This window comes from Eurosta solidaginis, chromosome 4 (genome assembly GCF_040869045.1).
Source record: "Eurosta solidaginis isolate ZX-2024a chromosome 4, ASM4086904v1, whole genome shotgun sequence".
NCBI classification, from domain to species: Eukaryota; Metazoa; Arthropoda; class Insecta; order Diptera; family Tephritidae; genus Eurosta; species Eurosta solidaginis.
Genome location: NC_090322.1, coordinates 154,108,968 through 154,125,264, shown reverse-complemented (window position 1 = coordinate 154,125,264; position 16,297 = coordinate 154,108,968). Strand labels below are relative to the sequence as shown.

The following is a 16,297-nucleotide window of genomic DNA, read 5'->3' as shown; positions in this document are numbered from 1 at the left end:
TAAACTAAAACAAAATAAAATAAAATAAAATAAAACAAAATAAAATAAAATAAAATAAAATAAAACAAAACAAAATAAAATAAAATAAAATAAAACAAAATAAAATAAAATAAAATGAAATAAAATAAAATAAAATAAAATAAAATGAAATAAAATAAAATGAAATTCAATGAAATGAAATAAAATAAAATAGAAAAATGTAATGAAATAGAATAAGACAGAAAAAATAGAATACAACGAAATAATATATAAATTAAAATTAAATAAAACAAAATTACGAAAGAAGGAATAAAATATCATTAAATAACAAGACAGATAAAAAAATAAAAATACATATAATAAGAAAAATTTATTAAATCTGCATTTTAATTAGCGATACATGCTCAACTTGCTTTATAAATTTGTTTTTATACTCAGTTAAGCAGAGCTCACAAAGTATATTAACTTTGATTGGATAACGGTTGGTTGTACAGGTATAAAGGAATCGAGATAGATATAGACTTCCATATATCAAAATCATCAGTATCGAAAAAAAATTCGATTGAGCCATGTCCGTCCGTTAACACGATAACTTGAGTAAATTTTGAGGTATCTTGATGAAATTTGGTATGTAGGTTCCTGGGCACTCATCTCAGATCGCTATTTAAAATGAACGATATAGGAAATAACCACGCTCACTTTTTCGATATCAAAAATTTCGAAAAATCGAAAAAGTGCGATAATTCATTACCAAATACGGATTAAGCGATGAAACTTGGTAGGTGAGTTGAACTTATGACGCAGAATAGAAAGCAAGTAAAATTTTGGACAATGGGCGTGGCACCGCCCACTTTTAAAAGAAGGTAATTTAGAAGTTTTGCAAACTGTAATTTGGCAGTCGTTGAAGATATCATGATGAAATTTGGCAGTAACGTTACTCTTCTTACTATATGTCTGCTTAATAAAAATTAGCAAAAACGGAAAACGACCACGCCCACTTTTTAAAAAAAAAAATTTTTAAATTCAAATTTTAAAAGAAAAGAAAATATCTTTACAGTATATAAGTAAATTATGTCAACATTCAACTCCAGTAATGATATGTTGCAACAAAATACAAAAATAAAAGAAATTTCAAATTGCGCGTGGCTCCGCCCTTTTCCATTTAATTTGTCTAGGATACTTTTAATGCCATAAGTCGAACAAAAATTTACCAATCCTTGTGAAATTTGGTAGGGGCTTAGATTCTAGGACGATAACTGTTTTCTGTGAAAAAGGGCGAAATCGGTTGAAGCCACGCCCAGTTTTTATACACAGTCGACCGTCTGTCCTTCCGCTCGGCCGTTAACACGATAACTTGAGCAAAAATCGATATATCTTTACTAAACTCAGTTCACGTACTTAACTGAACTCACTTTTTATTGGTGTAAAAAATGGCCGAAATCCGACTAAGACCACACCCACTTTTTTTATATCGAAAATTACGAAAAATGAAAAAAAATGTCATAATTATATACCAAATACGAAAAAAGGGATGAAACATGTTAATTGTATTGGTCTATTGTCACAAAATATAACTTTAGAAAAAAACTTGGTAAAATGGGTGTGACACCTACCATATTAAGTAGAAGAAAATGAAAAAAACTTTTGCAGGGCGAAATCAAAAGCCCTTGGAATCTTGGAAGGAATACTGTTCGTGGTATTAAATATATAAATAAATTGGCGGTACCTGACAGATGACGTTCTGGATCACCCTGTTCCACATTTTGGTCGATATCTCGAAAACGCCTTCACATATACAACTAAGGGCCACTCCCTTTTAAAACCCTCATTAATACCTTTAATTTGATACCCATATCGTACAAACACATTCTAGAGTCACCCCTGGTCCACGTTTATGGCGATATCTCAAAAAGGCGTCCACATATAGAACTGAGGCCCACTCCTTTTTAAAATACTCATTAGCACCTTTCATTTGATACCCATATCGTACAAAAAAATGCTAGAGTCACCCCTGTCCCACCTTTATGGCGATAACTCGAAACAAAAATACACACAACAACAAATAAACACAAAACAATTACCGCACCAAAACAACAAACCCACAAAGAAGGTCAATCGACTAAAATTACGGATTTTTACCTGCTCCAGCAGCTACACAAATCGATCAGTAAAAACCACCCTCGGCTCTGAATGAACACACAGCCCATGCACATAACTAAATATACACAAGCATCAACTTTGACAATACCTGCTCATGTACCTACGAACTATAAATACAGGACAAGCGACAACAACTAATCAGGACGAAAATCGACACTGATGATGCCGCAACGCCGAAACCGGTTTGTCTCAAAACGAAATTTGACCAGAGATGACGGAAAATCGTTCCAATATACATCGTTTATCCACCCTGTCGGAAAATCAACAAAACAAAATAAGTTAGATGAATACTATTATCATATCCACCGCGCAATCAAAACTTAGTATAAACACGTGCGGCAAAGTATAAATTCACTTAAACAACTTTGTTATGTTTTAAAAATGTATAGCACGTGCCATTTTCCCTCGCATTTCCTCTATTCATTTCAGCATAAAATTTCACTTCAACATTTATCTGTATGTGTTTGTGTTTTGTTTATTACTGTAAAACCACAAATTTGTGGTTCTCAAAAATTGAAGTTGAAAAGTCAAAGTTTGCATAAAGTTCAACACTATCTGCGCCATGCCATAAACGCAATACTCTCGAGTGTAACTTTATAGCTTTACACTTACCCATACATACATGCAGACATATCTACGAGCACTTTTGGTAGCTGCTAGTGTTGCATATCCGCGCAAATGTATGCTGTCATTGACTAGTTGAATTTCTTTCGTGTGTGCGTGGGGTTGTGTGTTAAGTGAATAAATGAGGTTACACTGGCGGCATAAAGACCAGCTGTGTTGACTTTAAGTGCATTATGTAAGCGCATATTTTTAATCACTTCATTTATAAGAAGTTCAAAAATTACTGGCTTAAAGACAGTCACATTAAAAAGTTTATTCTCTTTTCAATAGAGTTTCTATTTTTTTTTTTATAAATTCATATTTATCTACTTAGCGGAGATCCGAGTACAGCAGCAAGCAATTTCTCAATATCTTAACTGAATTATTATTAATTTCCCATTATCCGAAACCGAAATCCCAATTTTGATCATCAAGATCTTCACTTCCTGCGAAGCGAATTGTGTGTCGTTAGATTTTTCATCTATACGCATAAGATAAGGTAACCAGTTAAACCTTTGGGCTTTTACTCATTGCACTATGTTCATATCGGCAATGATTTCTTAGCAAGCGCTCCGAGTGAATATCCGTTTAGAGTCAACGTAAAATATGTAGGACCCGTCATGCCAATTCGTAGGATAAATTAAAAGGAGCACAACGTAAATTGGAAGAAAAGCACCGCCTAAAATCTCTTCTTAGGTTACCGGGCCTTACCTTTATTTTAATTTCAATATGTTCATAAATGAGCAAGACTCATATGGCTCCCCATCAAACTTCCTTCGAAACACATTATTGGCATCATTGAAGGAACCATACATTTTCTTGGGAACTTTTTGTGGAATACTTTATTATTCCGAGCCAGGCTGCGTTACTGACTGAAAAGACTTGCATAGAAATTTCCCACATATTCATTTCGACTATTTCGAATGGCCTCGATAAGTGCCGGCTGGGACACATTCATCCGACCAGCTGATTTTGAATAGTCTTCCCTAATAAACAGTGGGAGCAAGGAACCGCAAACGAACAGATAAACACAATTTCCGACACAATATTTGAGCCTTAAAACTTATTTACAAGAAACACAGGTAAAACAGAGAAACACACAACAACAAAAAATACAAAACAATAAACGAACCAAAGGAACAAACCCGCAAAAATTTCAAACGGCTAGAGTTACTGACTTCTACCTGCCTCACAGTCAGCCACACAAATCGATCAGTAAACACCACCCTCGGTTCTGAATGAACACACAAACATCCATTTTGGCAATACCCGCTCATGTACCTAGGGACTATAAATACAAGACAAACGACAACAACAGATCAACGCTGACAACGCTGAAACCGGTTTGTCTCTAAACCAAATACGACAAGGGATGGCGGAAAATCGTTGCAATATAGATCCACCTCTTCTTGATTGTCGAAAAACAATGTAGATCCACCTCTTCTTGATTGTCGAAAAACAGTAAACCCTAAAATCTGAGTCATCTTATTTGCTGTCCTGGGCATAGACAGAGAAAGCTGTGAATACATTCCTCTTCATCCTGACAGCTTCTGCAGAGGATGCTTGTTAGTATATGCCAACTTTAAAGTATTACTGCATATTTGTTTAGTTAAAAGTGGGAGCGTGTTTTTAAATTATCTAAATATGTTCGTAACGACCTTGACACCACAAAATCGCAAGGTTGAGCTACAGTGAGATAACCCAGTGGTGACGGTACGGAGATGTTCACCATGTTTGTATCAATTTCGGAACATTTTCTGACCATCTCAATGGCAAATTCATTATATTCCTTCCGTATCCACGCCAGCGAGACTTTATATCGCCACACAATATCCGATCTACACAATATCCTATCTACACAATATCCGATCTACGTCAGTGTAGGCCCTGTTTCCGGTACTCGAAGAATATAGAATATTACTAGAAATAGTTTGAACACCGTTTTATCGTCTCCTTTTCATGACATCAATATCATAACGTACTGGTTTAGACTTGGTGGATTTGCTTCGCCTTAGAGCTCCTTTTGAATCCAAACCTTTAACGAATCATACAGACACATTCTTTCTAAAACATGTTGTTCTCTTCATATTTTTCTTCAGAAGAAAGATTTCTCGTTGTGCCGTTCAGTTTCGGTAAGGTGAAAAAGGCCGTCTACAGAAAAGGAGAGGAAGAGCGAGAGGAAGAGGAAGAGGGAGAGAAAGAGAAGGAGAAAAACGATGGGGAACACGAAGGCGAAGATGAGGAGGAGGAGGGAGAGAGAATCTATCAGATGTTAAGCTGAAAGGAACAGATTCTTTTAAGTCAATATTTCCTTCCATTTAGTGAAGGTCATTTGATATAAGCTAAAAGGGCGACAATCTGGAGAGGAGAAGGAAAGAAAGATGGTGGGGGAAAGGGGAGGGTTAGGAAGATGGGGATAAAGAGGGGGAGGAAGGCGAATGAGAAAAGGAGAAGGATGATGGTGAGAGAATCTCTCAGATGTAAAGCTGATAAGAACAGATTTTTTTATTTAAGGCATCCTTTCCTTTAGTAAATGTTACTTGATCAAATCCAAAAGGCCGGAAATTGAGAGGAAAAGGATTGGAAAGTGGGTGAATGGGGTTGAGGAAGGGGAATAGAAATTAAAACATGAATAATAATAGTAATAGGAAAAGGAAGAGGATAGTGTGAAGGAGTAGTAAAGGGAGAGGGGAAAGGTGACGGGGTGGGAAAGGAGGAACGAGGGAGGGAGAAGGAAAAGGAGCATGAGAAAGGGAAGGAGAAGAAGGAGAGATATAAGGAGAAAGATAGGAAGAGGGGTAGGAAAAGCGACAATGAGCAGGATGAAAAAGGGAGGAGTAAGGAGAGGGAGATTGAGAATGGGAGGGAGAGGGGGAAAGAGAGAAAGAGAGAGAGAAAGAGAGGGATAAGGATAGCATGGGGGTAACAACTTATAAAATAAATTTTATTATGAAAAGTCATGAGAACTGCATCATTCGAGTATGCAATAAAGAAATTAAAATTTCTCACTAGGCTTATCCCGTCTTTCATAAACACATAATCGCAAACACTTATGCGCGCTTTTTCACCAAGCTGTTGAATCTATTATTTATTTATGAAAATTTCACTTTGCAACATAAATATTTGAAAGTTTTTCAAAATAAATGGATGCAAATTTTCATGTGTGAAGATAAATAAACGCCAGCTTATGAAAATTAATAAACATAAATTCTAATATTTTCATTGCAGAGGACACAGCAACATGTTGAAAGTGCCCAACTGCGGAAGAGCTGAGGAAGCAATGCCGGAAGTGTTGCCGATATTTTAGCAAGCGGAAATTGCCTAAATACTTTTGTTCAAATTGAAATTCTGATGCAATACAAAAGAGAAACACATCCATACATATTTATGTACAACATACCAATTCAAATGAAATTTGCCAAAAGCAAATAACAGAAGCGAATTTAAAGAAGTTAACAATAACGAGTAAAACGAATCTAACAAAAGCTTAAAAAATAGTACATTTTGGCTCTGGTCTATGTTTGTTTCTAAGTGTGTGGGTTCGAGGTTTATTCATGCAACAAATATTTGCTTAGACGCGCTTCAGTAGTGGAGCCAACGACTGACAAAACGTCAACGCCAATTCAAGAGCGTGTAACACTACGCTTAGCTAATAAATAAGCCAACAGTTGTCATATTCTAGATTTGTGAAAGAAAAAAAAAAAAAAAAAAAACAACAAAAGTACAACAACTTCCACGTGTTAACACAAGAAGTAGGAGAAAGAGAGCTAACAAGTAAAAGTGGGCTCGTGTGAAAAGTTTACGTGAGCATATATATGTACATAAAACGAGCCAAATACAAATATTAAGTTAAATAAAACACATTGTGTACGCACTTGACAGCTCACATTTTACAGTTTATGAGTGAGTACATACAGCGCCGAGCAGAAAAATAGCAGTGCCACGTTTTAACAAATTTTGCCTTGACATTTTTTTTTTTTTTTTCAATTTTTAGAAAAATCAAATCCAAAAACAATTCAAAAAAATTAAGAATTCGAGAAAAGTTCACAAAAATTTCGAACTTTTTATTTAAAGTATCTAAATTTTTTTGAGTTTGCATTTTGTACCCCAATCAATTTTAGTGTAACAAGGTACATGTTATAGGTCTCTCGAAAATCAGAATAAAAATGCAAGGCCCGATAACATCCGCAGAGCTTCTCTCCCAACCTGCGTCGTACTCCTTTTAATTTTTCCTTCAAATTGGCGAACGGCATCTGCACGGCAGTTGAAATTTCACTGAGAAGCTTTTCATGGTAGAAATACACTCGGAATATTTGTCAAATCACTGCCGAGGGCGACCCCGTTTAGAAAAACTTTTTTCTAATGGAAAAGCTTTTTTTTTTTTGAATTTTCGTTATTGCTTTGACCGGGGGTTGAACCCACGATCTCTAGAAATTTGCATTAGGTAAAGTTAGGTAATAGTGACTGCCTCCCCCCAGCAAAGTAGTGGGGCACACTTAGGCCAGCTGGTCTATTTTGAGACCACTAAATTAGGTACTAACATTCCTCCTTTATATGCATAAAAAGTTGAACAAATTAGTACGTCTAATGCATCGAGTAATGCCTTCAATTTCCTTAGATCCAAGCTCCGCGAAGCAGCCAAGGAAGTGCTTGGACAGATGCTCTACACTTTATATTTCCTTCTCGTCTTCAACTGAAGTAATTCGTTGGAATTTACATGCGTTGGCCGTGTATTCACAGTTTCGCGTTAATATCCCGATAAGTGGACCTAACAAGCAAAGAGCTTTGAGTTCTGACTTCTCGGTTTTAGATAACGAAACAAAAAAGTGGGTCTTGCTGTAAATGAGGAAAAGACAAAGTAATTTCTGTGGTCCAAAAAAAATTTTACGCATTAGCGCCATGGCAGCAACGTCACTGTTGCGGTTATAAATTCGAGACTGTGAGGTACTTCGTTTATTTAGAAACCAGCAGTAACAGCAAAAGTAATTTCGGCTCGAAAATCAAACAGCCAACAACTCTTGCCAACAAGTGCTTTTTTGGACTGAGAAGGAAATTGAAAAGTAAAGTCCTTTATCGGTGAACAAAAATTAAGCTCTATAAGTCGCTCATCCTGCCTATCCCGATGTATGGCTCATAATTATGAACGGTGTCGGCAGAAGATAAGATGGCTCTTGGAGTGGTCGAATGAAAATTTCTCCGGAATGTTTATGTTCCTGTCCGTGATGCTGACGGCGAGTATTAAGGGAGGTTTAGTGATGAACATTACGCAGATATGAAGATAGTGCAGCGAATAAAAACCAAAAGGCATCGGTGATTAAGGCTTGTTATGCGGATGGACGAAGAGGCTCCGACTAAGAAAGTATTTCAGTCGACACCGCAGTTTGGAAGTAGATCACGTTGGAGACCTCCGATGAGTTGGGAGAGGCAAGTGAAGGAAGACTTGGCCTCCCTTGGTGCTTCCAATTGGCATCAGTTATCGCGAAAAAGGGATAGCTGGCGTGACTTTTTACTAACCGGCCAAAATCGATCAGACGGTTAAGTGCCAATTAATTTTGATGATCATCATCATTAGGAAAAGCGATTGGTATTGATAGAGAACTTAGTTCGGTTTTCATTAACTGATTTACCTCAGTCCATTAAGTGGCTTTCCTTGCTAGCTTATCAGCAATAGAGTCCCCAGCGACAGCACTGAGATTGGGACCCACATCACCTTTGTGGTAAACCGAGCAAAAGATCTTTTTGAGTAGTGAGTTACCACTACCCAAATTGTCATTGCCATTCGTGAAGATTGCTGTGGACTCTGGGTATGGATTGAAGATATCACGCCATTCATGTCGCTATGGTATTCTGATAGATAATTTGTTGTCTAAAGGATGGACTGGATTGTCGAAACGACGAAAGTTTTCCAGGATGATTCTCACAATGGTGTTATGGAAGGAGATTGAGCATAACCTCCAGAGCATTTGTGGGTGTGGAGAGTTATGTCACGCGCTGAACTATTGTCAACCTGCTGGCTCTGCGGTTTCTGTCGAGTGTAGGTCACCAAACAGTTATGCTATAAAATAGGATGGGTCTAACGACGTGGTGTATATCCAATGTCAAATGTGTGCCTTCAAGCTCCATCTGCATTACGCGCATCTGCTTTGCAGACGAAGAAGGCCATTACGGCCGTGCTAGATTTTATTAAGACATACTTATTCTAGTTCGATTTACTGTCTAAAAAAACTCCGAGGTATTTAACCACTATTGAGATTTTAAGCTTTTCTCCGTTTAATGGCGGTGGCTTCAAAGATTATATTTTATAGCGTCTGGTGTATAGAACCATTTCAGTCTTCGCTGGATGAACTTTGTGGCTGCTTGCATGGGAACAGTCTTTTACGAGAATTAGCTCGCCTAGACACAGAAGATATTTCCCGCTACCGTTACGTCAATGTCATCGGCGTAAGCAATAACTGACAATAGATTATTTCTTACTTCATAATTATAAGGTGTTCACAGTTAGTTTCCGCAGTAAAGGGAGAGAATACAACGCCCTTGTAAAGAACCTGACGCGCGTCGTATTAAGAAGGAGTATCCAAGACATGATAGGATTGTCCCTTGTTGTTGGAAGTTGCTCCACGAATTTTTTCAAGTGGAAGTTCCAACCGCTACCTCGTGCTTTCTGATAGAAATTGTTAAATGATCCTTCTTTATCAAGGAATATGCCATTTGTAAAGTCTTCAAAGGTAATCTCTCTCTATATTATGCTGGTGATAGCGTGGAGTGCTGTTTTTACGGATTTGCCTTTATAGGACGTGTGTTGAGATTTGGAAAGTTTTTCTATGAGCATGTTACTCCTAATGGGTACATCCAGCAGCCTTTCAAGGCTTTTGAAGAGAAGGAACGTAAAGCTAATCGGGCTGAAATTACTGGATTATGGCACAGCCCTAAGGCGTTGACATTATAGATTTCCTAGAGCATGGGTCACATAATTCCACTTGCCAATTGTAGTTCTGAATTATTTGAAAATTTATTATCGGGTTCCGGGGATTTAAAGGGCTCGAAGGATTTTATGATCCATTCGACTTTCTGAGGGGTGCTTAAATTCCCAATTGAGGGCTCCATTAATACCTTAGAATTCGCATTGATTTTTTGCAATTTTTATCCGAACTTCCTCCAAACAAAGTGTGAACATTTTTTTTTTTTGTATGATTGAGAATACGAAATATTCTTCGGAAAAAATTGTTACAAATTAATGTGAATTTCAAAAGACCTATAATATATACTGTAAATTTATAGCCCAGCATACTGAGCGTGCAACATAGTGTGAAAATCCAAGCCAATAATAAAAAACAAAAAAAAATAAGCGCTAGAGAACGTCGAAAGGGGTGTGACGAGCGTGACAAGCGGCTTACAGAAGACGTCCGCTCAACGAAAGACATTTGTCAAAAGTGTTAAAGCGAGCTGAGCTGCTTGATTTATAGTGAAATACGAGTGAAAGCTGGTACGTTAACTAAATTGTATGATGTTACAACAATAACACACAAGAAACATAAAAATTACAATAAAAACAATAACAACAAAAATTCACACCATGCAATAAACTAAAGCGGCAGGCCCTACTCAGCGCACTCAAGGGAACAACCTGAAGTCATAAAAAGTAGCGCAGAAGAAGAAGAAGTTAAAAAAAGAAGGCACATCATCAACTAAGCAGTTGTAAAATAAAAATGGAAGATGTAAACAAATTGCGCACGTAGGAAATATAGATAAAGTATACACTTTCTTTGCCAACTGCAGTTACAGCACATTTCTTGCGAATAACAGCCGCGGCACGTCTTCATCAAACTCACATATCACATCACATAGTGAGTTGAAAATCCATTGCACGCCCTCGCACGCTCCGTCTTACGAGATCTCACGCAAGCATAAATTGTAGTCACTTGAACATCTTTTCGTCATCTACAAACATATAACAAACATAAAAACAACAACTTCGCGTGCTAGCAAGAGGTGTAACAACAACAAAGCGCAGCCGTAAGCGTTTTTGCATTTTCTACTTCAACGAATTCACGCTCTTGTTAACGTAACGCCAAGATGCGCGGTCGCCACTTACGTAGGCGTTTCAGCCTGCAACCGTCCTTTATGAAGGACGACAATGCCGATGAGAGACCGAAACGAGACAAGTAAGTCATTGTAATCAATAGATTAATTTCCTGTTTTTTTTTTTCTTATTTTTTCTACTGAAAACTCATTATTTAAAAGGCATACTTTTGTAGTCATAAGATGGTTGGTAGGTTTTGGGCTACAAATCAGAAGATGAGTTCATTTGAGGAGTAAGACCGAAACCAGCGTTGACAGCGAAAATAATATCTACCTGTGATCATAATGACCAATCACTCGATCATGAGCAATGATAATGATAATTAAGCCTTTTATCATACTAGGGATGTAAAAGCTTTGTGTACACTTCAACATTGGACAGCGAAGAAAGGGAGGATAAGACTTCATGTTTTGGATCATACTATTTTACAAACAGATGAAAACTCCTAATGTATCGATACTTACCGGCGGTAGCATACGAGTAAAATATGAAAAGATAATTCTGTATTCGGGACTTGAAAGACTCTAATGTATCCAGTCGGAGTCAGATGTTGCACAAATTTGCGCTCAAAAGTTTAAGGAGGATTCTCTACTCGATATTTGAAATGCAGTAACCAACTAATATGGGCCTAAGTGCCATCGTTGTCCGTGCATAAAGGATCGACGTACTTCGATAAAAAAAAAGGAAATGCAAGTATATCGTATATTCTTGGATCATTTTGGGACTACTTCTGCACCCTCGGTTTCGTAACCAATACGGGTTAACTTCAGAATTATTTCGAGACTATATCGGACCAATTCGAAACAATTTCATTATCGTTTCTGGATAGTTTAAGATATCATTTAGGGACAATTACAGAATCAATTCAAAACTATTTGAAATCCATTTCGGGATAGTTCCAGGATCACTTCAGAATCGTTTCTAGACTACTTCCGGAGCGATTCGGAACACTTGCATGACGACTTTGGTTTTATTTTAGTTATAATTTAGGGACAGCTTCGGTATGTTTTCAAGACTAAAGATGAGACCATTTCGAAATAATAAACGAAACTAAACAAGTAGGGAAAACTCTTTTAAGGCAAACAATTACGGAGCGGGATGCACCCGAAAGCAATCCAGGAACTATCTCGAATCATTCAAAAAACATTCCGAAAGTGATCGTTACATTGTTCCGAAATAGTCTCGAAATTATTCCAAAAATAGTATGAAATTGTTATGAATTTTACCTAATATAATACAAGCGATCCTATAACTGTTCCGAATTGGTCCTGAAATACTCTCGAAATAATTCTGATATGATCCTGTAACGTAAAAAGGATCTAAAAGTTCTTCCGAAATGATACCGGTAGTACGAAAACTTTTCCGAATCGTTTCCCAAATAGTCTCGAAATGATTCCAAAGTTAAATAGTCTGAAACAATTTTTACCTAATATAATCCAAGAGAATTAATAATTGTTCCAAATTAGACCCGAAATAGTCTCGAAATAAATCTGAAGTGATTGTGTAACTGTTTCGAAATGATTTCGAAATAGTCTTAAAATAATTTTGAAGTTCTCCCGAAACGATGCCTAAAGTAATCCGGAGAATATTTTAAAATTGTTCCGACTTGGCTCCGACATAGTCTCAAAATACTTGAATCTGAAGTTATACCGAAATGTTCATGAACCATTGCCGAAGTGGGACTACTTGGTGCAAGAATATAACATCAATTCAAAATTTTATGGAAGTCAGTCAATCCTTTATATATGGACAAGGATGGCACTTAGCTCTATATTAGTTGATATGCACGCACATGGAATGAGAGGTTGAGTGGGTAGAAAGGTTAAGGTAAGAGAAGTTTTCTTGGAATATGTATATTTATCTCCCGGTGTTCCGAGTAAGCCGAAAACAAAATACTTTTGCTCTGTTCTGGCGAAAGATAGACAGTAAAGCATGAAATGACTCAAAAGTGATTCTTGAAATAACTTGCAAACAACCATCGCAATGAGTCTTTTTGTTATCATATTGTAACGAATTTGGGGAAATTTCGCTTATTTGCAACCTTCTACTAACGTTCGAATCACTAAACTGTTGAATAAATAACTCCACTATTCAATAATGCAAAAAGGCCTTTATTAAAGTACTTCACAATAACACTTTTACTTCTCGGCAGATAGCGTGCTTCAATCAAACTCATTTGTCGTGCCTCAACTACTCCTTTTATACTCTTTGGTTTCCTCGTTGACATATTTCTAGGCGTTTCTATTTCTAGAATTTGCTATTTGTTTACCAGCTATAAATTTCTCAGCTATAACTACAGATGCACGATTTTTATAGCTTCTCGCATAGCCCATGCGCGTGTATATGTGAGTGGTACTTCCACAGACGATTGCCTACTTTTGGGAGTATCTCAGATAAGATATATGCATGTGTTTGTGCGTCTCTCTCCGCTGCGTGTACGTATATATGTGTAGACATAATAATTGATTCGTTTATGTAGATACAAGAGACTGCCTGCTTTATTGTTGTTGTGGCTTCATTTACTTAGCATCAGACTAGTGATGTGAGTATCACTTAGTGTCACTAATATTCGTCCCAATATGTAACAAGTACAAACGTAATAACATACAGACGCAACCACACACATACATTCCCACACATGTTGCATTACGTGTTGTGCTGCCGTTTTACTATTTCATTATTTTATTATTTAACAAAAGATACCGTTGCAATTTAATATGCTCACGAATTTTATACGAAAGTCATTTGGAGAATATTTTATATTTTTTTTATTTTCCTCTTTGTTGCGCAGAAGAAAATGAATGAAATTTAATGAAAAGAGGAAATGCATACATTTTTGAAATAAAATGATACGAAAGGAATTGTAATTTTTTCATACAATTTGGATGAATATGGAAACGTATGAGCGCAAAAAGTTTCTGATTTTAATTAACTCTGAAATGGGTAATATATATTTCTTCGCATTCTAAGTTCACCATTCAGTCGTTTGTTAGCAGAACTCAAATATTTTAAGTACTCGACTAAAATTTTTGAACCTAACGCAACTTTATACTTTACTTCTAAACAAATATGTAACTTCTTATAAAATTTTGTCTTGTTTTTTGTTTTTTTTTAACTAGAATTATCCCAGTGGTGGACATATAACACTATAAGAACTTTAGTTGCATCACCGGCATTTTGGATTTGGCCGGGCGAACTCACCCTCACGCTGGGGCGATACCACACTCCGACTCACACTAGTTACCTTTTTGTTTCCTTTTTATTTAATTAAAATGTACAGACACCTTTTCTTTTAGTTTTGGTCATAGAATAATTTTATTTGGTATTCGTCTAAAAAAAATCGTTTCTTTTTTTGGTTTCGCACAACCTTTCTTTTAGTTCTTACTATTTTAGGTTACACACGCACAACTTTTCTTTTATTACTTTTTAGTTCGCGCACTTGCGTCTGTATCCCCGGCTCAATTCAAACTGAAAACTGTAGAAAAAATACTGACGCTTCAAAGCAACTTTGCCGGTATGCAAAAACGCATAACGGGAAAATCTTATGATACGATGGCGTGATAGAGTCGACTAACGGAGGATTCAGCCAATCAGAATTCTCCGTCATTCGACTCTCTCACCCAGTAATGCCAAGTGCATACATGCATGGCTGCATCTTTTTTTATTAGAGGGGGAGTTGCCAGATTTAAATGCAGTAACCCAATTTGACACTACATCATCCCCCTTTAGAAAAGAAGAATTTGGCAAGGTGATCAGTCTTGCCACATTCTTCTTTAGGCTTTACTAGGGTTAAGATATAAATTTATAAGAAAATGAAATATGTAAAAAATAATGTTTTCAGTTTGAAGTGAACCGTTACTATTTATATGCTTATTATTAAATTGAGTAAATATATATTTATTAAGTATTTCAATCTAACATATGAATTTTGTACATTAGGCCGTATTAAGAATTAACATTAATAGTTTGTTTAGTTTGGCCTTCATGTTCTTAAAGTAGGTTTATATTTAAAGATTATTTTCGGCTATCAATTTAATTAATTTTTTGTATACGATTTTTGTGTACAATTTTTTCAATTTTATTAGTTTCATCAAAAATTTTTACATTTGGTCCATCGATATTCTTTATTATGTAGGGACCTTGATATATATTTCTATGTTTATTTCTCGGTTCTGTTTCCACTAAAACCCTATCATTAATTTTAATTTCTAAAGGCTTAGCAGTTTTATCGTATAATTCTTTATTTCTAATTTTATGTTTATTAATCAAATTTCTTGCCATTTTATGAGATTTTTGCATTCTATATTTTAGTTCTTTTGTATAATTTTCTACATTATAGATCGGATCGATTTGTTCCTTTTGTAATTCATGTGGCATTGTAGATTTTCTGCCAAATATTAATTCGAAAGGAGTAAATTTATTATCAAAAACCGAACTACTTGTAGTATTATGTAAAAATGTAAAATACTTCAAATACGTATCCCAATCTGAATACGTTTCATCTAGATATGCACGTAAATATTCGTTAAATACTCTATGGTTTCTTTCAACAGTACCAACAGTTTCGTGGTGATAAGCTGTTGAGAAATCATGATTAATTTTTAAAAGTTTTGTTAATTCCGAGAATAATTCATTTTTGTATTCCGTCCCTAAATCGGATCTAATGGCTCTCATTGTACCATATGTTAGTATAAAGGTTTCAAAAATAGCACATGCGATAGTTTTTGCTGATTTATCTGGTACAGCTACTGTTACCAGGTATTTAGAAAAGTCACAAATCATAGTAACAGCGAACTTGTTACCATAGTTTGATTCTGGAAGTGGACCTATTGTATCGATAATCACTATGTCAAATGGTTTACAGGGTGTTGGAGTAAGGACAAGATTTTCTTTTGTTTTTGGTCTCACTTTATTTAAAAGACATTTATTGCAATTTTTCACAAATTTCGCTATATCACGTGTCATGTTTTTCCAGTAATATTTAGTTCTTAATTTGGCATATAACCTTTTTGTTCCGCAATGGCCTCCTAACAGTGGATCTTCGTGATAAATTGTCATAAGTTTTTGTTTCTGTTCATTGTCTGTTACGGTCTCTACAGGGTCCGTCAATATTATTTGTAATGATTTTAAAATTTCATTTCCGCGGATTTTAAAATTCGTAATTGAAAAATTATTGAAAAATATATCATTTTTTGGCCATTCTAATTGTTTAATATTGTGATTGTCGGCTGCTTTTTCCAGCCTCGAAAGTAACTCATCTAAATTCGTTATTTCGTTAACAGTCACGAGATTAAGCAAATTGTATTTTTTGTGTTTTAAATGCGCATAAATTTGTAAATTGAAAATCTCCTTATATTTATTATATTGTATTGTTGATTTTACTCGCGGTATCTTTTTTGAAAAATCGTATGAAAATTTATCATAAACTTGTACTTTATTATCGTTAGAGGTCGTATCATTTAAACTTATTTTTTC

The 16,297-nt window shown here is 35.7% G+C and overlaps 1 protein-coding gene across 2 annotated transcripts in view; it reads left to right on the top strand.

Moving 5' to 3' along the window:
* LOC137250522 (ras-related protein Rap-2a) overlaps positions 1 to 16,297 on the top strand; it is a 234,331-nt gene that overhangs the window by 101,834 nt on the left and 116,200 nt on the right. For both annotated transcript variants that reach the window (XM_067783477.1, XM_067783479.1), the window contains exons 2-3: positions 5,971 to 6,645; positions 10,021 to 10,904. In XM_067783477.1, coding sequence (XP_067639578.1) covers positions 10,816 to 10,904 — 89 coding nt within the window. In that variant the 5' untranslated portion in view covers positions 5,971 to 6,645; positions 10,021 to 10,815. The remainder of the gene's footprint in view (positions 1 to 5,970; positions 6,646 to 10,020; positions 10,905 to 16,297) is intronic.